This window comes from Ascaphus truei, chromosome 2 (assembly GCF_040206685.1).
Source record: "Ascaphus truei isolate aAscTru1 chromosome 2, aAscTru1.hap1, whole genome shotgun sequence".
Taxonomy (NCBI): Eukaryota; Metazoa; Chordata; class Amphibia; order Anura; family Ascaphidae; genus Ascaphus; species Ascaphus truei.
In genome coordinates, this window is record NC_134484.1 from 113,286,129 (window position 1) to 113,311,849 (window position 25,721).

The window sequence follows — 25,721 nt, forward strand, 5'->3', positions numbered from 1 at the left end:
GCAATGTGTCACAAGGCTCCACACTCCTGAGGAAGAAAGCAGTTGCTTTTGAAACGCGTAGAGTGGGAGTTTTCATTCAGACCGGAGCATACAGCAGAGAAGTTGCAGGAAGATCCAGCACTCACCGCGCGACGAACCCAGAAGTGACGTCAGACGCCAGTCGGAGCAGTGTAACAGCTGACCGGGGGCTGAGGCAGAGGAGTGGGGGAACGTTGCAGGACGGTGAGCCAGCTGGCTAAAATCTTCCTACACTAATGCAGTGTGATATGCCCGTATTTTATTGTTAGAATGTGAGTATAATATTTTATTGTTATAAAGCTATTTTATCTCGAGTGATCTGTGCTATGCCAGTTTTTCTCTCAACATTGGGGTACGTGATCCTGGGGACCCGATCCACTCTGATGACAACTGCATCATCCACTTACCTGTGACTGTTTGAGTCAACCCTGCCTATTTGACTCTTACATCTTGTAAGTAGTTAATTCATTAGAGCCAAGTCATTTGAAGGCTTTTTTCCACGTTGCCTTTTTTTGCTGCACTTAAATTTATTTTTGTTTCCTCCCCATGCTCCCCGTGGATTTTGTGTGTTTTTCTCCAAGAGTCCAAGACAAGATTGGAGAAAAAATACCCCAAAGAAATAAAAAAGAGCAATTTTGAAGGACAGTGATTAACTCATTATGACATCAAACTTTCATACCGGATTTCGGCATCCCGTATTATACAAATTTCAATGTGGCAATCCTACTCTATGATATTGCCCCAATTGGCACTTATCACAGTTTAATGATCAACCCCCTTTGTGTCTGCACTACAGTATCCAGCTATACTTCAGCGAGCGCATGTTTGGCACTGCATCTAATAGTAGCAGTATATCAGAAGAACGTGTTATTATTTGTATTTAACTACCTGAAACTCGTCTTCCTGTCTGGGAAGAAAGAGTTGTTCTTTACGTTCTTTCCCCAGAATTATCGGCCCAGTTGCTCCTTTGTCTCCATACACCCAGAGGGTGACATTAGCAAAGGTTCCAGTACTGGCTGTCACCACTGACACCTTCCATTCATTCAAGGAGGGAAGAGTATCCTCGAGGCTTCTGAGCTTTGTTGTCTCTACTGTAATATAAAGATGAACGTTTCACAATTAACTACAGATATATTCAAGAATATCATTTTTATGACAGAAAACAAAATCATTGCAGGGAGATAACAAGGCTATTGTGATTGTAGAAAAAATATATATCACTTTTAATGGTTTTATTTTGAGAAAATAAAACTTGAAAAAACAAGATGTACACAGCTTCAAAGTTGCAAAACATAATAAACTGGCATCCCAGTGTAAAAAAAATAGTGTTGTAGTTATTTTATCATATTATCAATGTTTTGGTCCGTAGCAGGGACCTTTTGTCAAGGACCGATACGTGGATAATATTTTTTATTGGTGTTGTGTTTTCCCCTGCATTTAATATAGTGCAGTCTTTCCCCTATTTCAATAGCTGCTACAATTAGCGGGATGTTTTTACAAGCTCCGTTGTAAGTTGATTGGACGTATGTACCTATAATAAATACACAAATATAGTGTAGCGCACTAATATGAAAACATGTATATCCAAAAAATATAAGAGAATTGAACATGTAAGTAATAATTACAGTTGAATTATTGATAGTGAAAATAATCATCTCTAAGAGCTAATTTTCCTAAATAAGGGGTGAATATTGTGAAAAAATTTGCCTTATAGATATAACCGCCAATTGGCGAGTGGTCACTCAGTGAACAGAAGTGACAAATATAAATAAATAAAAGGTACTGCAAAGTCACGGGTATAGTCAGTGCAGGGAAAAAATATCTTCTGACCCCAAAAAAGATTATCAAATGGTAACTCCTGGTCTGCAGCTCCTCATAAATAAAGATGGGTGAGAGGAGAAAGTCTGGGGGAGGGAGCAGGGGGCTCCCTTGGTGCTGCAGCTACTTTCCCCTCCCCGCTCCCCGAAGCCTCCCGAAGTCCTCCCCGAAGCCTCCCCTTCTCCTCTCCTCATTGGCTCACAGCCACACCACGTGACGCGTCGCCACTTGGGATTACAATTCTCTTGCATCCCCTGAAGGCTGACGCGTCACAGCGTGTAGTGAGCCGTGCAGGGAGGAGGGACTGGGACCTGCTCGGGAGGATACCATCAGATGGTAAGTAGCACGCACGCGGCCACGCACACCGCCGGACGCAGCGGAACCAAAGCCTAAGACCAGGAAACCTGCCAGAGTTGTCCCAATCTTCAAAAGCTGGGATAAAAACACACTCTCAAACTACAGTTCAATTTCTCTTCTCCCAAAACTATCCAAAGTCATGGAAAAATGTGTTCACTCCCAATTAAGCGATTACATTACCAAGACAAATGACCCTAGCCAATTCCAATCTGGTTTTCGGCCCAAACACTCCACGGTAACTACCCTGCTTGAAGTTTGCAATGAGATCTAGTGTAGTATAGAACTGGGACAACTTACTGGTGCAATATTTCTAGATTTTGCAAAGGCTTTTGATACTGTTGATCATGTTATATTGCTTAACAAACTCCAGTGCTCTGGAATTGGGAAGCATGCTTTAATGTGGTGTCGTTCCTACCTATCAGATAGATCCCAACATGTGTCTATCTCAGGCTGTAACTCCAACCCCTTGAATATCACCTGGTGTTCCACAAGGCTCTCTTCTGGGGCCCCTACTCTTCTCAGTGTTCATCAATGATCTTCCTACAGCTTGTAAGGGAGCTTCAATACACATGTATGCAGATGACACCATCTTATATGCACACAGCCCTAGACTCTCTGACCTTGAACACATACTTCAATCTGACTTGTTGAGACTTGAAAATTGGATTTCCCAAAACAAACTGTTTTTGAACATGACAAGAATGTAACAATGGTATTTGGGACCAAGGCTAAAATTGTAAAGCTTCCAATGACTGAGCTCCAGCAGAACCAACGCTAATACCAACCTAGCTCATGTTACTAGTTTTAAACACATGCACATTGATACCCTTTGGGATGCACATTTAAATCCAAAGCCTATGCCAAACTAGGTATACTTATAGGAACAAATCCTCCCTAAGTCTGCTGGTTAGAAAGCATATCGCACAGCAGATGCTAATGCTAATTGTCGACTATGGGGGCATAGTATTCAGCTCGGCCCCCCAAACCCACCTTAGCAAACCTGATAACTTCTACAATTCAATATGCTGTTTTTTTCTCCAATGCAACTACAACACACATCACTGTGAAATTATCAAAGAACTAGATTGGTCATCACTTGAGTCTAGATGCAAAGTTCATCTTTCCTGTCTTGCCTTCAAATACTTTCTGGGCAAGCTACCCGTCTATCTGAACAAGCTCCTCAACCCTACCACATGCAGCACTTATCTGAGATCTGACTCCAAAAGACTGTTCATGGTCCCAAGGTTCAGCAAAGTATCCGGCCGCTCCTCCTCTTACCGTGCACCCAAAAACTGGAACAATCTACCGGAGACGCTCAGCCACTGCCAGTCTAAGTTCTTTCAAAACTACAGCTGTCTCACATTTTAATCTGGTCTGTAACTGTTACATACACCTATAGTATATATTATCTTTAACTGTGCATGCAATGTCTTGTAGATAATGTATACCCTGTTCACTTATGTAACTATATATTTGTAACCATTTATTATTTGTCATCATAACTCTATGCTCAAGACATACTTGAAAACAAGAGGTAACGCTCAATGTATTACTTCCTTGTAAAACATTTTATAAATAATCTCTCTCTCTCTGCCAAAATCCGTGGACAAAAGAAACTGTCCAATAAAAGGTAGATCCAAATTTGCCCCAAAATTTGCCCATCTTTACTCGTCATCAGCTAAAAATAGACGTTAACTTGGAATTGACGCCTGGCTGGCACTGCAGGACGGCCACCAGTCACCATTACGTAAAATCTAGGTTGGCAGTTGTCACAGCGCTTGGCTTGTTTAACATTTGTAAGTCCTAAAATTAGTTACTGTTCCATCTCTCGGTTACTTTGGGATGCTGCATCAAGCAGCTTCTGTCATCTGGCTGAAGGAGGGGCTCAGGAAAGTCACTGACTGAAACAATGCCACTATGTTTGAAGTAGGGGAACCTTGTGTCATCTCCTTGTGACCTTTGGCAAGTCTCTTTATCTCCCTGTGTTTCAGGCACCAAAAAAAATAGATTGTAAGCTCTTAGGGGGAACTCGTGCCTGCACAAATTCTATGTACAACGCTATACTATAAAAAAAAACATTATTGTTATTAATAACTAGTGACTTTGCAGAGTCCCTTTTGGGCTTTGAAAATATCTCTTCTGGCATCAGAGAAGACCTGGGTTTAGCTCTACTACACCAGAGAGTAAGGCCCAGGGCATGGTTACTGCTTGCTTGCTCCCGCTTGCCAAGCGAGAGCTTGCTGCTGCTTGCCACTGAGCCCCTACAGCCGCAATTAAAGCGGCTTCAGTAGGGGCTCGCGCATGCTTTCCCTTGCTTGCTGAGGCGCGCTTGAACAGAGCCAACAGTGACATTTTAAATTCACGCTCTGACTCCGCTCATGTGACGCCTCAGCAATCAATGGAAGGAGAGCAGGGAAATGTGAACGGGGTCTGGCGCCAGCGGAGTGAGTGTACCTTCTGTCCGATCCCTGTGGCTGTCAGCCTGCGGGAGATGGAGGGGGCTTGCGCTGCCGGGGGGCGGGGGGGAGCGGGTGATGTGTCCCCTTCTGCCCGATCCATGTGGCTGTCAGCCTGCGGGAGATGGAGGGGGCTTGCGCTGCCGGGGGGGGGGGGGGGAGGAGCGGGTGATGTGTCCCCTTCTGCCCGATCCCTGTGGCTGTCAGCCTGCGGGAGATGGAGAGGGCTTGCGCTGCCGGGGGGGGGGGGGGGGGGGGGGAGTGGGTGATGTGCCTCCTTCTGCCGGTCCCTGTGGCTGTCAGCCTGCGGGAGATGGAAGGGGCTTGCACCGCCGGGGGGGGGGAGCGGGTGATGTGCCCCCTTCTGCCCCGATCCTTGTTGCTGTCAGTCTGCGGGAGATGGAGGGGGCTTGCGCCGCCGGGGGGGAGCGGGTGATGTGTCCCCTTCTGCCCCGATCACCGTATCTGCCTCCCTGCCTGCGCGGGAGATAGAGGGGGATTGCGCGGCCACGGGGGGGGGGGGGTGAGGAAGGGGTTGTGTCCCGGAGCAGGGGTGGCAGCAAGGTGGTGTGTGTGTGTGTGTGTGTGCATGTATGTGTGTGTGTGTGTGCATGTGTGTGTGTATGTGTGCGTGCGTGTGTGTGTGTATGTGTGTGTATGTGTGTGTGTGTGTGTATGTGTATGTGTGTGTGTACCAGTGTGTATGTGTCTGTGTGGTGTGTGATGTGTGTGCGTGAATATATTTATCAAAGTTGCACAATGTTAATAAATAATTTATTCTCACATGTCTTTTTTTTTAATTTTTAAAATATTATATAATATACACACACACACACACACACACACACACACACACACACACACACACACACACACACACACACACACACACACACACACACACACACACACACACACACACACACACACACACACACACACAGGTTCCCCAGTGACACACAAACACACAGACCACTTCAAAGTGACACATACACACACACTGACAGCTACCAAGTTACACACACACACACAGTGATACCCGCCTCCCAAGCGCTTGCTGTCTCCTCTGCAAGGACAGCAAAAGCTCCTGGTAGAGCGAGCGGCAGCAAGCGAGAGCGAGCAGCAGCACCTAAGCGCTTACTATGTCCAAGGCCTAAGACCAGAGGTGCTGCATTGCTTCCATTTCCTCACTATGGAGGTCTTACCCACATCTTTTGGCCAGTAACACTACTGCAATGCACCTGCTCCTAGCACAAGCCAAGCTGGTTATGCAAGACCAGGAAGCAGTGTTTGGAAGGGGAGGTCACAATGAACGTTGAGTTTTTGTTCTGGGCGCTGATGCACTCTGTATATGGGAAAAGTACACACATGCCGAGTCCACTGAGATGATATAGAGTTTACCTCCCATCCAGTGTGTGTCACGGGCAGGGTGGTTGTTAAACCCCCATTTGGATTATTTTACTTTTAACGTCCTTCATTTACCTCCCTGATTTACTGCACTGTATATTCCCGTTACAGTGCACTTGTTAATTATCGGTTTCTTTTATTCTTTGTTTATGTGGTTTTCTCTTTTTCCTATTTGGTCCGGCAAAAATAATAGCATTCCATTATCACTGACTGAACCTGCATAAAATAACATATTGCTGCAGCAGCCACCAGTGTAACATCTAGGTTGGCAAACTTGTCACATTCATTGGCAGCACTTTCCACAGACAGGACTCTGTCATGGTCAATTGGCAGTGACATCATAAAATTCTTCTTCATAACTGTCCCTGAGGTCATACGATTCTTCTTCATAACTGGCAGTGAGGTCATATGATTCTTCTTCATAACTGGCAGTGAGGTCATACGATTCTTCTTCATAACTGGCAGTGAGGTCATACGATTATTCTTCATAACTGGCAGTGAGGTCATACGATTCTTCTTCATAACTGGCAGTGAGGTCATACGATTCTTCTTCATAACTGGCAGTGAGGTCATACGATTCTTTTTCATAACTGACAATGAGGTCATACGATTCTTCTTCATAACGGGCAGTGAGGTCATACGATTCTTCTTCATAACTGGCAGTGAGGTCATATGATTTTCTTCATTATTTATCCTAATAACTGGAACAACCTACCAGAGACTCTTACATCCACCACCAGTCTAAGTTCTTTCAAATCTAAGGCTGTCACACATTTTAATCTGGTCTGTAAGGGTTTCATACGCCCATAATACAAATTATCTTTAACTGCGCATGCAATATCTTGTATATAATGTATACCCTGCTCATTATGTAACTGTATTTGTAAACATGTATTATTTGTCTTAACTCTGTGCGCAGGACATACTTGAAAACGAGAGGTAACTCTCAATGTATTACTTCCTGGTAAAATATTTTATAAATAAATAAATAATAACTTCCAATCATGTTTATTCATGATCTACTATCGAACATAGGTTGAACTTTGTGTTTTTTTAATCTTCTTCTTTGCTTTTTAACATAATTGACAATGAATAGTACTACTACATTGTCTTTGTAATATGGTAATCAGTAGTAGTTATTAAACATGTCTATGATTGAATGCCATTAGATGTAATAAGACATTGGATTTAATTTGAAAAAAAAAACACTGCCATTAACACAGCCTTGAACTAGGAAAATATGTTTTATCTAATGTAATAAGTAACGAGTCGTAATTATGAAATATGTCTTTGATTAATTAAATGTCATGCAATTTGGCATATTGCTAACGAAGGCTCTTTCTCTCCCTCCCACTCTCGCCCTGCAACAAATTGCAATATTTATTACACAAAACCATGTGTCAATTTTGCATTGTTCGCGCTGCAAAAATGTCACACATCTCTACTATCAACAGCAATCTTGACACCTGCGCTTTTGTTAGTTAGCGGAAGAAGAGCACGTGCTTGACTGCAAGGTTCTAGGCACCTTATAAATCCATATTTTATTTTCTACCACTGCAGTTGGCGTGTTCTGATTTTTGGTTGGGTGGTGTGTAATTTTCTTTGTTGGTGTACTCCCAATCTGCTCAGTCTCAGATGTATGTATAGATGTAGCTGCAGAAGATGTACTAGTAGGGAGATTTAGTTAAGAGATTGTTTTGTCTGCAGACTTAGAGGGCCCTGGCTTGCCCATACCCACGTGTGGCTTACTGATCTACTGATATTTTCTCCTGCAGTTGGGGCCCAGGTCAAAAAGGTATTGGAGCAGAGCTACATGACATAGGGAAAGGGTTATATATCTCTGCCTCATATATCCTACCCGTCCGAGACTACTGAATATACAAATTGTCTTTTGAGTTGACAATTAAAATGTACCATTTATAACAAAAAAAATGTGCTGATGTATTAATTCTTCTCAAATTATCACTAGAAGTACCGTAGTACTGTAGTACAAACGTTGCTCAAAAGATGCAAGCACTGAAACAGTAACCCTGGTAAACAGCACTGATAAATAAACTCACTGCAAGTATTCAGTAAATGTAGTACTCTTGTTAGCTTAAAAATATATAATATCTCTTTGGCTTAGATTTACTACAGGTTTACCTTACAGAAACTCTCATTCTAGTCAATGGCAGTGGTCACAAGTTACCATTTGGCACATCATGAATAACTACAGTACAAGTGAAGAAAGACCTGTAAGATTTTGAAATCCCCATATACATGTTACTGTACATCTATGAAGAAATATTTTGTTGACATAGTTGGCATATGGTGGCATTCTAAGTATGACTAAGGCCTCGGCCAGGGTGGCGCTGAGCGGGCTGGCGCACTCACACTGGCCGCGATGAAACACATTGAGGCAATGTGTGTGGCCAGCGTGAGCAAGCGCCTGCTCGGCGCTTAGCTGCTGCAGAGCAAGCAAATTAGAATTTGTCGTCCGCAAACGCGTAACGTGAGGGCGAACCAGCTCCGTGACGTCATGGCCGCGCCTCCCGAATTGCCCCCCGCACACGCACATAGCCAGCAACAAATCTCCCGACTGAGCAGGGAGTGTGACATCACCGTATATGAGCGTCAGCACGCCCACTCCCTGCCTGGCCTCAGCCTAACCTAGCTGAGCACGCTCTGTAGATGAAGGTGTGTTCTGTGTCATTGAAAGGTTCTACTCTCTGACCATCGCTGGTCAGAGCACAATGTGCACATGCAAATTATGCTTTCTTAAGGTGAAATATCTCTTTAAAAGTTGTGAAATGGAAATAATGGTTTTCATATTTTATTTCTTTAAAGAAGAAGAAAAAAAGACTCAATTGAGATTGACTCTTAGTAGCCCTATCATGAGTCGAACATAAAAGTCCGCGTTTACAGAAAACAGAGGGCAAAGTGCCTGTAAGCAGCGGTGACTTTATTTTACGTATTGCATGAGGTAACATCCTATTCGGATACGATCAGTTTTACTTTCCTCCCTGGTGTATTCCAGATAAAACATTTGTGCTGACAAGAAACAGGTCTGCTAATTTTGCAACTCACTTTTGCTTGAGGGTGGAGACACTGATGGTCTCTGAGCCACTGGCCCCTGGGATTTAACTTCTTCTTGTTCGCGGATCACTTCCTTTATCTGGCTGGTTGTTGCAGATGTTCCCATGGGCTTTTCCCTGCCAACTAAAATAAAAATGTTGATGTGTAAAATACTTTGTGCTTCTTCGTGTGGCTCCCTATTTGTTTCGTAAACTTTAATCTTTTGTACATCCAAAATGCATCTGTGATAAATTTGCTTCTCTTTTAGAGTACTTTGTAAAAAACGAATAGTTTGAACACCAATTAATTCCCAGAGATATAAAACCAGTGTCAAAATAGTGTTATCTGCAGTTTCCAGGAAGCTGATTTCAATTTAGTGAAGAACGAAGAACAGCTCTAAATTTTTCACAAAAAAATTGTTAAGAATTATCATTTTTATTCTTATATAGTGAGGATAATAAAAAAAAATTCTCAGTTCTATGTTTTGTCAAATTACAATTAATTCTATTTACTTATGCTTTATTTCATTTGAACTTTTCTTAGCTTTTTTCTGTTTATATTTCAGCTCTGATCGCACCAATTGTGCCAATTGCTGCTGCATTTCTCCCTTAGTTTCTACATGACCCCCTACTTTGCCCCTTCTGAAAGTTGTAGGATTTACCTTATCCCTGGTGTTTGTTGTATACATGAGGTCACAATCCCAGTAGAACTCCTTTTGACATACTGTAGTACAGTATGAACGATGTGGTGGATTTGGGGTCTTCGCTTACAGGGGCTCTGTGTGGTTGTAACCACCAGAAATAGCAAAGAAAAGGGCAACTCCAATACATTTGACATGTTTGGATCAAACACTAAAAAGAGTAGCAACATTGTGCATGAGTGTGAGAGAGAGAGTCCTCCAGCGACACAATGTGCAATATTTGAGCCTTGAACTACCATTAAATGTTGTTACAGAATATTTGTAGGAAGGCCTCCGGTGCAGCACAACCAAATGGTTCAGACTGCAAAACCATTATAGCAAGATGTCTCTTTCATCCACTGACCAGAATAACTTTACTTTAGAGGATTATTTCTGCATGCAAACAAAGACTCATGGGCCTATGCTAGTAGCCTTCATAACCCACTTATCGGGGCTTTTTTAGCAGTTATCGGGCAAAAATAGCTACAGCGATTCCAAAAGCCTCGATAAGTGGGCGGCGAAAGCATTAATCACCATTTTTGGCTCTCATCAAAAACACATCGCCAGGTGTGCCGCGATAAGCCCCTTATCGGCAGGTTTTGAAATTCGTACAATTCTAGTAGGCTCGATTAGGTTATCAAGACTCTAGAAAGGTGATTTTCTCCCAAATTCGTCTCGCCAGAAAAAGTTGGTGAGAAGGTGATGAGAGAGGGACATTGAAAAAAAGGATTGATGCCGGGGGTCTCCGGAGCTGATACACATTAATACCAGCACCGGAGAACCACGGTAATCAATCCGATGCAATAAAAATGCATTTACAGGCAACTTCATTACCCTAGTGGCAGGGGGTCTCCGGAGCAGAACTGCGTTGATTTCAGGTCCGGGAACCCCCTGCCTTCTGAGATAGAGGCCCCGTTATGGGGTGCCAGTATCTCCTATGGATTTAAATGTCTTGCGTCACGTGACTGAGACATTTAAATGCATAGGAGATACCGGCACCCCATAATGGGGCCTGTATCTCGGGTAGCAGGGGGGTCTCCGGACCTGATATCCACGCGGTTCTGGTCCGGAGATCCCCTGCTCACATACACTAGTATTTAAATGATAAAAACCCTGTGATCGCTGACGAGATACGGGCAGGGAGAGGCGCCTCTCTGTGCAGCTCTCTCTATGCAGCTGCAGTCTGATCGCTGCAGATCCTCGGGTGAGAGGCGAATATCACATCGCTGCTCCTCGCCAGTTTTGGTCATTTAGCTATCGCAGGTCTTCAGGTTCTTTCTGATACTGTGATAACTACACTGACAAAACTGGCAGCGTAACAGGCCAAGCGAGACATTTTATAAAGGCTACTACCATAGGCCCCTAATTCTTACTTAAAGTCTTTACACTAAATGGGACTGATTAAAATTGAAATGAATTAATAGTAATTACTTAATTCGTATATTTAAAAGTACAGCCAATGGTAAATTAGTAAATACGTACACTTTATGACTTTTGGGTAGAACATGATGTTTTTTTCTCCTGTGTGGACCATTGGTTTTGCAAATCCGTCTGGCATAAGTCCTATGTAGATTCCTCTGCTTCTATCAGACTCCAGACTTACAGCTCCATGTTCGAAGTCCTTTTCAACCTTAAAATGACAGTGTTCATCCCCTGTTCCCTAGCACAGAAACATGGTTTAGACACATTTCAAATGTTTAGAAACAAGTTCCTGTTTTTCTATTATGGATTTAAAATTATATTTAATGATTAAATGATTTTTCTTCTGTAGCTCTGACAATGAGCCTTACATATAATTTTGCAGGCACCATGGTCATTAATAGAGCCATCGGATACTAATGCATGGAAACGCCCTATTAATTCAAACAGAGTTTATGTGAGGTAGTGCAATCAGCACTACTGCACTTGTGAATAATACCCAATGACACGTAAAAGAATACTTATTCTAAAGAAATGAATCACGGATCAAAGACTAAAGTTAGATGTTTGCTTACTTCTCCGTCACACTGGCCACCGTTGATCCTCAGGTACATTCTTGGGTTTGTTACACTTTGAAACATGCACACAGCAGAACTTATTTTATGAACTCTCCAATAGGATTCTTCAGTGTGGTTTCCAGTGCCACTGCAGTGCCCATCAGGTCTTAAGCACAGAGCCTGGCTCCAACTGGTGGTCAGTAAAATTATAGCTCCATTGTGGAAAACTCCCTTGAAATCACAGTACAATATAGAACAGTCATTAGCAACAAAAAAAACACATACACATCCAAACAGATATATCACTCACCCTCTTTCATCCTGTCCGAAAAACGTGTTGAAAGATTGACAAGCCGACAGACATTAACAAAATGATTGTCGTTAATATTCCATTTTTTGCTTGTGTGCCTAAAATGTCTCACCTTATATTCTGCTTATCACCATAAAAATTGCAAATGATAATTAATATATATATATATATATATATATATATATATATATACACACATACATATATACATACATACATACACATACATACACACACATATATATTTGCTGTGTATACATGATTTTATAAAGAATGTACATATAATTCCCTGAAAACATTAACCCTAATTTTTCAGTTTTTTCCATTTTTTGTATATATTTTCAGTGGGTTTTTTTTGTTTTTTTTTAAAGCTATGAACAAAATTGCAACGTAAACTGCTATAAAATTGCATTTTTTTTGTGATTACAGCAAATAATAGTTGCGCTTAGGATGCAATTTAACCCCTCATTTTGTCCTCAGTGTAATCTTGAGCTCTTTTGCACTCCCAGCACTCTATCGGTTTTACATCTGCTTACACATTTCTTTAAATGCATAATACTGAAGAGGTTAAATTAATGTCAATTAATATATGAATGAATTGAGACTACCACGATTCTGACAATTCTGCCATTTGGAACTATGCAGAGTTCAAGGCAGCAGCTATGATTTGAAGTATTAACTACAGCTGAGAAGTGAAGACATGTTTATTGCCACCACTTAGCAACTAGAAGCTCATTTTGGAAGTGCACTCCTAGGCATTAAAACTTAACATTTAATAGGTAAATAGAATAAAATAGGTTCTTAACATAAAGTGATAATATTAACTACATATAATGTACTGTGGCGGGAGGGAGTGAGGAGATGATAGATAGCCAAGGTATATAGTAAAGTATGCTGATGCCTAATAGTACTTAGCAAAAGCAGTGATACCACTTTGGCTTTAATTGGGGAGTGGGTTACTCAGCTGTAAAAGCTCAGAAATGCTTGCCCTGTATGTGAGTATTGTGCGTCATGTGGCGTAGCGTACCGAGCACCCAACCTGTATTGATAAATAGCCCAAATCAGTGTCCTACTCCTAAGTTTAATATTTAAGCTGTTAGATATAATCACTGTATGTGCAACTCAATGACAGGTTGGTGGTACGTGGATTGATTCTGCGCCCAATGACGTTTGACAATCACTCTACATAGATAGTATAACAGGACAGCTATTAGTGATAAAAAGCCAGAAAAAACTGATACTGAACACTCTGCTAATTATTAAAGCAGTAAATGAATTATTACTGTGGTTATTAAACAAGCCGTCAATATATAATCAATACTGTGAGCACTTGTACTCAGCAAAATACCTGTGCAAAAAACCTTCTACCAATACATAGAACAATTCATGCATGAATAGGTGTCTGTGCATAGCAGATGCTGGCAGGCTAGCAGTAATGATGTTAAATATCAGATAGATCGCAACAATTTGCAGTAACAATGATGTCTGTTAGCTACAAGGTAAGGTGACACATTGAATCACAGTACAGAGACAGGCTTCAGCAAAGAACCACTGAGTGAACAGGACCTGGTTAAGCCTGGATACGAGCGCGTTAAAATGAGCACCAGCAGAGAGCACAGACATAAAGTAACAATACTACCAGTCTCTCTCAGATCCCTCGCGCTGACGTCACCACGCCAAAAACGCCCTACGCGTTTCCCTCCTTGACGGAGATTCTTCAGGGCATGAGTTTTAATGCCTAGGAGTGCACTTCCAAAATGAGCTTCTAGTTGCTAAGTGGTGGCAATAAACATGTCTTCACTTCTCAGCTGTAGTTAATTCTAGTATATTCAGATCATCAGTTGCACCCACCGTCAATCTTGACGGCTTAGGCACAACCACATTACTATCACACCATTTGACTTAGTGAGCATTATATTTTTGTTTTTGTTTTTCATGATTTGAAGTATACCTTAACATGAGCAACAAATTCTTTGCAAAGCCCAGCATATCCTGTAGTGTTATCATCAGCTGGTTTACCATCACTGTCAAAAGAAACAGTAAGACCAGGTTCTCTTATACATTCCAAAGTAACACAACGGTTCAGTTGAAGATGAATTTGTAGTTCACAAAGAATTCCACTGTTATCCTAGAATAAGTAAACAAATGATAACATACTGATAAAATGCCAACATTGCTGAAATATGATACGAATATTTCCCTGACACCTAATTATAAAAGGATTTAAAAATAGTGAATAATTTTAGTACGGTATGTTTCATTGTGATATTTAGAATAACCAAAACAACGTCCAACATCAGTGTCTTGCTCATCACAATTTGAATTGTGTTCACCAGCAGTCAAGAATACAACAAATTAAAACATATTTAGCATATTTATATATCCCCTTTTTAAGGGTAATTCTTTTTCTGCATTTGATGCTACGCCAAAAGTGGCAATGGTTAATACAATGCTTGAAAACCTGAGAAAATACCCCCGATGTTGTTTGTATGAAACAGAGATAAATTCTGTAAATAAAGAAATGTAGTGGCCTTACTAATAAGCCACTTGTCTTTAGGAGAGTATAGCTCAATACAGTCATATGCTTTACATAAAAGTATTAAGTGTATCTTTTAGTTTTAGTATAACACATTTTTGCCACCTTGGGCAGGTCACAGTATTCCAAAATCCCTCCCCTGGCTTCCAATTACATCCCGTATTACTTACAAAATTCCCCTCCTCACTTTTAAGGCTATACACTCTTCTGCCCCTCCTTACATCTCAGCCCTAATTTCTTGCTATAGACCTTCCTGACTCTGCTCAAGAATGTCTTCTGTCTGCCCCTTTTTGCATCGAAAGCTCCCTCCCCCTAAAACCTGTCTCTCGTACTGCCCCACCCCTCTGGAATGCCCTTCCCCTGAATATCCAACGAGCACCCTCTCTATTCATCTTTAAGGCCCACCTTAAAACACACCTCTTTAATGAAGCATTTGGGTAGATGCCTGGGCTGATACTATTCATCTCATATGCATTTACTATGATCCCTGGCAGATACGCTTCCCATAACACCCTCTTACTGTCTCTGTAAGTTCTCCCTAATTACCACTAAGCTCTTCGGGGCAGGGAATCCTTTTCATAATGTCTACTTTTAAGAATGAAGCACTTACAGTATTCCCATGATGTGTACTAATATTATATCCCGTGTATTACTGCTGTGAAGCGCTATGTACAGAGATGGCGCTATACAAATAAAGATACATCCATTTAATAAGTGTGCATATATTAAAAAGTTTGACTTAATACTTTTATGTAAAGCATATGACTAGTAAAGATTATATGTTCTTGCCATATTTGTTAGACATCCTAAAGAACCTTTTTCTGGCAAGAAAGAAAAGGCTGTAGCAGCAGAATATATAAAACAGGTTATATCTAAAAAGATGTTCGACAAAAACAAAATACTTTTAATATGCAAACATAGAAAATGCTGTTTTCATACCATTCCAGTGACCAATCCCTTGTCAATTGCCAGTGCAAGATTTCTGATCTGATGACTATTAAAAACGCGAACGTTTCCTCTTTTAACGGTCACGTCAAAAAAACCTAGAACATTTGACAGATGTTAGAAAGCTTCCTTTTTGAAAGACATGTAGGTATTACAATGCCAAATTGCAAATATGTTTCGGGGAAATGCAGATAGCCAGGGGCTTGCGTTGTATTTTACATTTTCCTTTTTTTTCAAACCTCCCAGATTATTTGTACCACTCATTTGTATTATTTCATATTCATATACGTTGAACTATTTCCTGACCTTAATAGACCCAGGCCATTCTCTTCCATGCCCCTTATTATGTTTGCTTAACTGTATGGCATACATTTTGGCTCTGAAATAGATGGGGGATATGTATGAAAATTGGGCAATCTTGTTTCTTACATTTGGTGCAGATCTCTTTAGAGCAGAGGTTAACACCACCTAAACCTGGTAGATTTATTTTATGCGAAGAGAGAGGCAAACTACACCAGTTACCGGTGCAACCTTTGATACATCTCATTAAAATGTTGCTGTCTCTCCCCCTATAACCACTTCCCAGAATGCTCATGGTGCAAGTGAAGCATTTTGAGTTTCATAGTTGAGCAATGCACCTTAATATATTGATGTCAGGTCACGCAGAGTTAAAATGACATAATTTTGACCGGCTTTGAAACCATTCCCCCGTTTGTGACACCTAATACATTTCCCCCCATGACTTTCTCCTTCGTTACTTGAATTTGAAAGCATTGACGTGCATGAGAATTGCTCTTTAGATGCAGTTTAACCACCGATAACAAGTGTATTTACTGATTCAGATAATATTAATATTTTTAATAGATCTACAGTGGATTAAGAGCCAATATAGGTAACACTACAATGCAATATGTGCTACAAATTTTGCATTGATTCTATATTTAATATTTGTTAACATTTAATATTATTACGATTAATAATTCATTTTTGTTTTTTATTGAGATTTACCATATTTATCCTTCTTTTCTCCTAGTGCATCTACTTTGCAATCTGGGGTGAGACGTATGAATTTCCTTGTTTTCCTGCAGTAGAATTGTAGAGTGTTGCCTTTCTGATATTTCCATCTTTCAGCACTCCACTGATTAAAAAACAAACACAAAAATACGTAATTTAAAATGATTTGCATGGATACTGTGCAAATACAAAGCAATATATTAAAATGAAAATAATTCCTTACAATTTCCTCCTTCTTCAATTCTAGTTCTTGTTCTGTTGAATTAAGAACAAGATCGGTAAATACCATTATACAGTTGTACAACACCAGTAAGAATAACTCTCATTTATTTGTATGCTTACTAGCTGGAAAATCGGCATCATCTGAAATGTACAGTTGTCTCACAATTTTCCCATCATCTTGTCCTTCGTCCAGCCATCTTTGCAAATTAAAAAACAACATTAATAGAGAAGAATAAAGAACTGTGAAAAAAATTGAGTTGACTATATAACTGGGTCATATATATAACTATATAAAAGGTGCAATCTCATATATTGTAGGATCAGAGTGAGGCTAGAGTGAGGCAAGAGTGGATTTAATTCCCCCTGTACAATCTATATAAACGAGATTGCTAATAAGGTGATAATGTAGGTAATAACATCCAGATAGTACCAGTCTATTTGTCTACAAACTGTCAAACCGCAGTTAGAAATGTAATTCCTAGAGCAGCAGAGGTGACACCCATTTTCTTCTAACCCTGTAGAGTGAGGTTGCCCATGTTCTGTTCATCTTTTATTTAATGTCACCTGGCCTCAGTAATGCATAGCCCTCAGAACATATTATTACTTTGTGCTTGAAGAGCTTTTAAGGTTACAAATACAATCAACAAAATAGATATCCCTTGGATGTATGCTGTTAGTAGACAGTGTGCACTGCAACCCATCAGCTGGTTTAGCTCACACTACTAAAGCTGATGTTCTGAATAACACAGGTTGTGTGGGATCAACTTCTAATCCTGTTGAGTCTGACACTATACCCCATTCCTAAGGTGCCATAGACTTGTCAACCCAATAACACTTTGTTTGCTGTGGGAAGCAGGTGGAATAACTTCCTGCAATTTATAGAGTTGAATTTATTGTAAAATAAAGTATTTCAATTCAGTATGTGTCTGGCACTCTTGCAGATGGATAGCTACTAAAGGGGAAAAGCTGCACACCACATGACAATAATAAAAATGATACAACTACCGCTGCTCCTGTGTCAGGATTCTCTGTGATGATCCAGCTTACAATGGAAAGTATAAGAAACAGGGCTCCACGGAATTTTCAAGATAAATTTATTGCCAACAAATTGACTGATGTTTCGGCCACAATTGGCCTTTCTCAAAGCAGAATTGTGGCCGAAACGTCAGTCAATTTGTTGGCAATAAATTTATCTTGAAAATTCCGTGGAGCCCTGTTTCTTATACTTTCCACTCTTGCAGATGGCACAGTGAATATTGTTGTCCCTGTTCTGTCATACCACAAACAGATTGTTAAAAATGTATATGGAAAAGGATTGTTCTTTGCTTCTGAAAAAAAATAAATCAGAAATTGCGGATTGCTCTTTTGGAACCTAATCCGCGGATCAAGGGAACCGGATGATCCGAGGCAGATGTATGTATGTATGTCCTTATTTATATAGCGCCATTAATGTACATAGCGCTTCACAGCAGTAATATACGTGACAATCATATAACACATAATACAAATAACACATAAAGGGGAGAAGTGTTTCAGACATAAAAGTAACATTTAGGAAAAAGTGTCCCTGCTCCAAAGAACTTACGATGCAAATCTGCAATAAAAATTTGCTCATTTCTAGTTATACTCTCCACATTACTTGATTAAAGCACACAGCTGAAGTAAAAGCATTGATCAAATAATGTATGACAAGATATAAGATGGTGCTGATTTGCAGATAGTGTGCATGTCATTATCCAGAATCCCTGGCTGCCATGGAACCATTGTATGCAAGGAGACAATGATGAAAAGGCGGGTTTCAGACATGCCTGGGTCATGTGAATCTGCTTACAAGCAGGGCTGCAGACAGATTTCCCAGGGCCCAGGACAAGAGGCGTCTCCCCCCCATGTCGGCGGTCTTGCGAGCCCCCCCCCTCTATTTCACACCTCACGAGCCCCCTCTATTCCCCCCTCTCTTCTCATGTATTTCTCTTCCCTCCATCTCACTCCCTCTTTCTCACTCACCCCCTCTCACTCTTCCCCCCTCCATCAATTACCCAACTCTCACTCAATCCCTCCATGTTTTTCTCTCCCCTGTGTCTCACTCTTACACCCTCTTTTCCTCACTCCCTCCCTCCCTCACCCTCCATCAATTATCCAACTCTCACTAAATCCCCTCCACAAAATACATACCAAAAAACTCCACCCCCTAAATACATACAACACCCCCTCACCTCAAATACATACCAACCTCTCCCCAATACATATTACCCCCAATACATATAACAAAAACACCCCCTCCCCAATACATATAAAAATACACCTTCACCAATACATTTAAAAATACACCCCCTCCCCAATACATTTAAAAATACACCCCCTCCCCAATACATTTAAAAATACACTTTCTTCCCCAATACATAATAAAAAAATACACCCACTCCCCAATACATATTAAAAAATACACCCACCGCCCCTCAGTACATATTAAAAAATACACCCACTGCCCCCCCAATACATATTATAAATAAAAAATACACCCAACCCCAATACATATTAAAAATACACCCTCCCCCAGTACGTATTAAAAATACACCCTCCCCCAGTACGTATTAAAAATACACACCCTCCCCAATACATATTAAAAATACACCAATAGATATCAAAAATACACCCACCCCGAAATACATTTTAAAAATACAGCAATAGATATCAAAAATACACCCACCCCGAAATGCATATTAAAAATACACCCACTCACCCAATACATATTAAAAATACACCCACCGAACCAAAACATATTAAAAATACACCCACCACCCCAATACATATTAAAAATACACCCACCCCAATATATATAAAAATACAGACTTACCTTGGGGATGGTCTCAGGCCCGGCCCAGTGGCTGTGTGGGAGCCCAGCGGCCAGACAGAGCAGTTGCTGCCATGCCCTGACTCTTCCCCAGCTGCGAGCCTCTCCCTCACTCTGTCCCACACTGAGCTTCCAATGTCAGCGCGCGCTGGGCCTCCCTCTCATGCCGGCTTGCGCCGGAAGCTGGGCCAAGCTTACTTCCGGTGCACTGACGTAAGAAAGGCCCATTGTGTGCCAGCGACGGAAGCTCGGCGTGGGACAGAGTGAGGGAGAGGCCTACAGCTGGGGAGAGTGGGGCCTAACGGCAACTGCTTTGTCTGGCTGCCGGGCCCCCCGCAGCCACCGGGCCTGGGACACTTGTCCCGGTTGTCGCCCCCTGTCAGCGGCCCTGATTACAAGTAACACTTTCATCATATAAACCAGGACTATGCAACATGTCCCTATTTTAAAGGTTAATTAGCTGTTCCTTTATTTGAGAAACAGTGTACAATTTTTATGTTGTACATCATCGACTGACCAAATAATGAAAATATGTAGCTTTGGGACTGTGAGAAATAAAAACTTTTCAGATGCACTAGAAAATTAGCGGTTTATCTCAGTGTAGTACAGTACTTGGTAAAATATCATTTAAAAAAGGAAAGATACAGCGGCCATTATTTTAGCAAATCACGCGGTTTATACCTTAGAATACCTATGTGATGGCACAGAATTACTTCCAACCGCACCGCCTTAAGACGCGAGTGCAGGCGAGTGCAGAAAATGGCATTTTAGTGTTCTAGCTTTTAAACATCTGAAATTGACACAGTAGCACAGTACTGTACACATTACAATTCATTCATTTCATTGCATTTAATTGCACACAATCCATGAAATTCAAACAAAGCAACCGCGATAAACATGTGTGCCTGGGGCGATTGGCCGCGTTCATGCCGTGTGGAGTACAGTAGCGCACATGAAAACGGCTCTGTAATGCCTTAAAATAACGGCCGCTGCATCTGTATTGATGACAAATGTTACCAAGCCTGACTAAACATGTTGTATAGTAATCCTATTAAGGGTATAACAACCAACAAAACACATAGTGGGCTTTTATGTAGAGGGGCATTGAAAAAGTTAACGTAATGTTTTTTATTTCTGAGACTTACTAATACAGGGCCTCATTTAGGTCCATATTTACTTCTGTCATAAGACATTCTGACGCTGGAACACACCATACAGCTGTCTCATAGCAGAAAACTGCTTAGCTAATATGGTCCTATAATGAGCTACACTAGCAGTAGCACATGGAAGTGAATGTCATTAGGGTGAACTAATAATGTACAGTTACAAGTAAAAATCAAAACCTAAATCACATTAAAAAACACATTTTTTTTTCTTCTTTAAACAAACCTGTAACAGAAAAATGTATATTCCTTATCTTGTACTGGATCATGGACAACAACTTTCTCCAAGTACCATCCATTGCCTAAAAAAAGATACGTAAAAGATATTAAATAAATATTATTTCTACTAATAATTTTAAAACCAATCATGTTGATTGTACTTATGGCAATATGATCATTTTAAATGTGTTTAGTGTTGTTTTGATGCACTGCATGCATTTGTAACACTAAAGGTGGGATTCACAGAGTTCTGATATATATATATTGTAACATCACCGGAAGAAGAGATCAGTGTATCTCGAAAGCTCGCACAAATAAAAGCATTTCGTTAGCCACAGAACGGTATCATCTATTTATTTTTTGATTATTGAAGCTCGGCTAACACGTACTGATACCTCTACATGTATATATATATATATATATATATATATATATATATATATGCGCCAAGGGGGTGAGCACACCTGATGACAATGAGTATAGTGATTGGGGGCAGAGTATTGTATTGTATGTCTTTATTTATATAGCGCCAAAAGTGTATTCGGCGCTTCACAAAGAATACAGCACAGGGAATTATAATAATACAATAAGTGCAGCAAAAATCAGACAATGGGAAAGGAAATCCCTGCCCCGAAGAGCTTACAATCTAAGAGATTTGAGGGGAAACTTACAGAGACCGCAGGTGAGGGAATAAGTGCTGTAGATTTGTGTGCTTGGCCACAATGGGTGGTATAAGTGATTGTGGGACAATAGCCATGAGTGCAGGCTATTGGGATGCTTAATTTGTGGGGCAAGTTTTCAGGTTAGTCAGTGTTAAAATAAAAGGTTAACACCATTTACAGGGGAAGAGATGGCAGGGAGCTGTGGGTGAGATCAGGTGTGTGCTTCAGGCTTAGGGGCGATCCCCAGCAGCAGGAAGGAGTAGATAGAAGGTGTGAATAGAGGATTTGTGGGGGTGATTTTTATTGAGGGTTGTTGAGAGAGAGGTGTATAAATAATGGTGCAGTGAGGAAGTTGGAGACAACAGGGACATTCACCAAGGAGTGAGGAAACAGTAAACAGTGAGAGGTAACGTGCAAAAGAAGAGGTGAACAGCACTCTAAGGACTCAGCTGAAAAGGTATAAAGTTTAATTACAAATGATCAATATGTTAGTCATACACAGAGGACCTTTGTCAAGATACAGAGATGCAGAAAACGAAACCCGAAACCCGAAACCCGAAACCCTGAAGCTTGTGAAGCAGAAAAAATAAATATTAAATATATATATAATATTATATATATATATTCCCACTGTTATGTCTCCATATGGGCCCCTGTAATTGCTTTCCACTGTGGTCCTTCATGCCACCCCATAACTCAAATCACGGTTGGTGCTGGTCCGGCCTTTTGTTGCTGCCCGGCATCTCCCCAGCTGCTGGCCTGCCTCCTACACTGTCCCACGCCAGTTTCTCTGCTGACTGTGCACACCAGAAGTGTGCACCGCAACTTCCCGTGAGCGCTGTCATCACAGAGCGTACTGGTGTGGGACAGTGTAGGAGGCAGGATAGCAAGCTGACCTGCTGACCAGTGCCAGCCAGGCCTCCCTCCCCCTCCCCACACTCCCCGCCCCCATTCCCCACAGCCAAGAGCAGCACAGTGAGGGATAGAGGCAGCAGCTGGGGAGCGGCAACCTGCGGTCGGAGGAGAGCCGCATGTAGCTGCGGAAAGAGCCACATGTGGCATGGGAGCCACAAGTTGCCGACCCCTGTCTAGAATGAGAAAAAGAAAAGAAACTCTGTATACTGTGCTCTAAAGCAGGGGTCACCAAACTCAGTCCCTCAAATTATTCCCCTTTTCTCCCAGGACTCGGTTTGAGATGGTTTTAATACATTTTTTGTATATATATTTTTGATTAAAGTCACTGCTCTTTTAAATCCACCAGTTACAATACAGGCATACCCCGGTTTAAGGACACTCACTTTAAGTACACTCGTGAGTAAGTACAAATCGCTCAATAGGCAAACTACAGCAATACCGGCTCCCTACCTGTACTGAAGCTGTGCACAAGCGGGGAGACTATAGAGCCTGTTACAAATGTGTTATTTACATCAGTTATGCACGTATATGACGATTGCAGTACAGTACATGCATCAATAAGTGGTAAAAAAGGTAGTGCTTCTCTTTAAGTACATTTTCGCTTTACATACATGCTCCGGTCCCATTGCGTACGTTAATGCCGGGTATGCCTGTATTACAGTATTCTTACATCACATGCTTTAGAGCAGGGGTCTCCAAACTCAGTCCTCAAGGGCCGCTAACAGGCCGGCTTTCATGGATATCCCTGTTTCAGCGCATGTGGCCCAATCAGTGGCCCAGTCTTTGACTGTGCTGAAACTGGGAGATCATTAAAAGCCGGCCTGTTGGCTTGAGGCCCTTGAGGACTGAGTTTGGAGACCCCTGCTCTAAAGCATGTGCTGTAAGAATACTGTAATACTGTAACTGGTTGAGTTAAAAGAGCAGTGACTTTAATCAAAATTTATATACAAAAATGTATTGAAACCATCTCAAGCCGAGTCCTGTGAGAAAAGGGGAATAATTTGAGGGCTCGATTATGTAAATGCTGATCAAATCCAAGATAAAGTTGTATCAGCATTATATGATATTTCTAACACCATTATATAAGTGATTCATCCCTTGTAGTGTGGTAATGTAAATAGCAACAGTCTAGCTAGTATTGGCAACACTAGCGAAAACCTATTAACAGGAGTTCCCTGTCTTAGTGTGTTTAGCAATAACGATACATTGCAAGAGCAGGCTTTCATCATAAATGTAGCACTGTTGGTAACCATACATCAAAGGAAGTGCCAACAATATCATGAAAAAAGGCACTTTTAAAGTCATAAAGTATCATGTAAGATTTTAGTATAGATAACTGTCCGCACTTTCAGTTCTGTATGAGACCTACATAAATAGTGACGATAGATGGGAAGGGAAGAGTTGGAGGATAAAGAGAAAAAATGTTTGCTATTAAGAATCAATGTACCTACACAATTAATAATGGACATTTGTTCAAAGTATATAACATCCCCAAAACCAGTAGTATCAATATTATAGATGCAACGACGTACCTCATGGTCCGCGGCTACAGATGAGAATAGGAGGGTGACTGACTCAATGATGTGACCAATGATGTGATAGTGCTGCTAGGTTTTAAAGAGCGCATTACAGAGAAATTTTATAGACACAGTCCCTGCCCCGTAGAGATTACAATCTATGTTTTTGGTGCCTGAGGCCAAGGTCACAAGGTCCCGACACTGGGAATTGAACCAGGTTCCCCTGCTTCAAACTCAGTGCCAGAGTCAGTGCCTTTACTCACTGAGCCACTCCTTCTCTTTCAATATCTATGGAGAATATCCCAAATATGAGGCCATTGTTTGTTAAAGGTCCCTGTAAATCTAACCAATTTAGATCTGTCTAGATTAGTTGGTTTGTTGGTTAATAGTGACTGTCGGAGTGTGTATTTCGCCCGTCTGTAGGTTCTTTTTAGTACACGCTCATTTATGATTGAGGGTTAAATATATGCATATTTTATGTATACAGTATGCTCTTGATCAAGGCTTCAGTTGGTAGCCAAAATGTTCGGCCAATAAAAAAAACCCATGCCGCGACGCGGTCACGTGGCCGCACAAAGCCAATGGCAGGGCAGATATTCCCCGCTTTGGCTGCACCCTCCATCATGACCCCGCCCCTGTGCTCCCTAAGCTCACCCCTACAGACCGCCGATCGTGGCTCTAGTCTCTGGACGTGCCGCCATGCCACCAGGCGTGCGTGCAACAGGGAGGACTGGGGCCGAAGCCTTAAAAACATCCATTAAACAAAAAGTATATACTGTACAGTATTTAAAAAAAAAAATCAAAATAATCTGTAACATAGAGAGGATCATGTTTTTTTCTGTGTGTTATGGCTCATCCAGACAGAATGTGAATAGCCATCTCATGTACAGAATTGCATTATAAAACTAGGGGGGAGGGGATTCTTATTGTAAGGTTTTTGTCACATGAACAAATATTCACACCTAACCAATTCCAATACAACAAGATAACAGACATAAAGTACAACACCAAATCTGCTGGGGTAAAAAATGCTGTATGGTTTTCCAAAATGATCAGAAAACAGACTCAGAAATGGTTTAAACATGTCTTTGTGAAAATGAGAATGTTGTTTTGGCCCTTACCATTAGCAAATGTTATTTTGAAAGGTCAGCTAATAACTGCAGGTGCAATTAATTAAAATCTGTTGGAGATGAACCAAAGCAATCAATTCTGCCTTATAAAATGGTCTCGTTTTACTTAAGTGAAAATGACATGGCATTTATTTAACTGAGAGACTGCAAAACTATTACACTCTAACCAGGGTTCGAAGTGTGATGGTGCTAAGGGGTACGACATTTTACTTACTTTGAGTATTTGCACACTTACAGTTCCCTTTTCTATTCAAAGAAAGATAGGTTTATTTTAGGACACTTTTAACACTGTTTTTTTCTAAGCGTAAGTATTAATTTAAATGTGTAATATATTTAATATAATATATTCATTGTTTTTTAAGCCACACACAGTACTGGCCCTTTTTTAAAGCAACTTCGATCAGTAACTTGTTGAATATGATGTGATGTCATCTTCCCATGCTGGAGAATCGTTCAGCTCCTTTCAAATCCA

The 25,721-nt window shown here is 41.0% G+C and overlaps 1 protein-coding gene across 3 annotated transcripts in view; it reads right to left on the minus strand.

The window, feature by feature from the left end:
* The window catches only part of RP1 (RP1 axonemal microtubule associated), a 452,067-nt gene that overhangs the window by 310,128 nt on the left and 116,218 nt on the right, over positions 1 to 25,721 (minus strand). For all 3 annotated transcript variants that reach the window (XM_075584311.1, XM_075584310.1, XM_075584309.1), the window contains 10 exons: positions 21,033 to 21,108; positions 16,913 to 16,989; positions 16,794 to 16,825; positions 16,565 to 16,694; positions 15,551 to 15,654; positions 14,027 to 14,203; positions 11,784 to 11,996; positions 11,272 to 11,449; positions 9,123 to 9,254; positions 907 to 1,109 (listed from right to left, as the gene is read on the minus strand). In XM_075584311.1, coding sequence (XP_075440426.1) covers positions 907 to 1,109; positions 9,123 to 9,254; positions 11,272 to 11,449; positions 11,784 to 11,996; positions 14,027 to 14,203; positions 15,551 to 15,654; positions 16,565 to 16,694; positions 16,794 to 16,825; positions 16,913 to 16,989; positions 21,033 to 21,108 — 1,322 coding nt within the window. The remainder of the gene's footprint in view (positions 1 to 906; positions 1,110 to 9,122; positions 9,255 to 11,271; positions 11,450 to 11,783; positions 11,997 to 14,026; positions 14,204 to 15,550; positions 15,655 to 16,564; positions 16,695 to 16,793; positions 16,826 to 16,912; positions 16,990 to 21,032; positions 21,109 to 25,721) is intronic.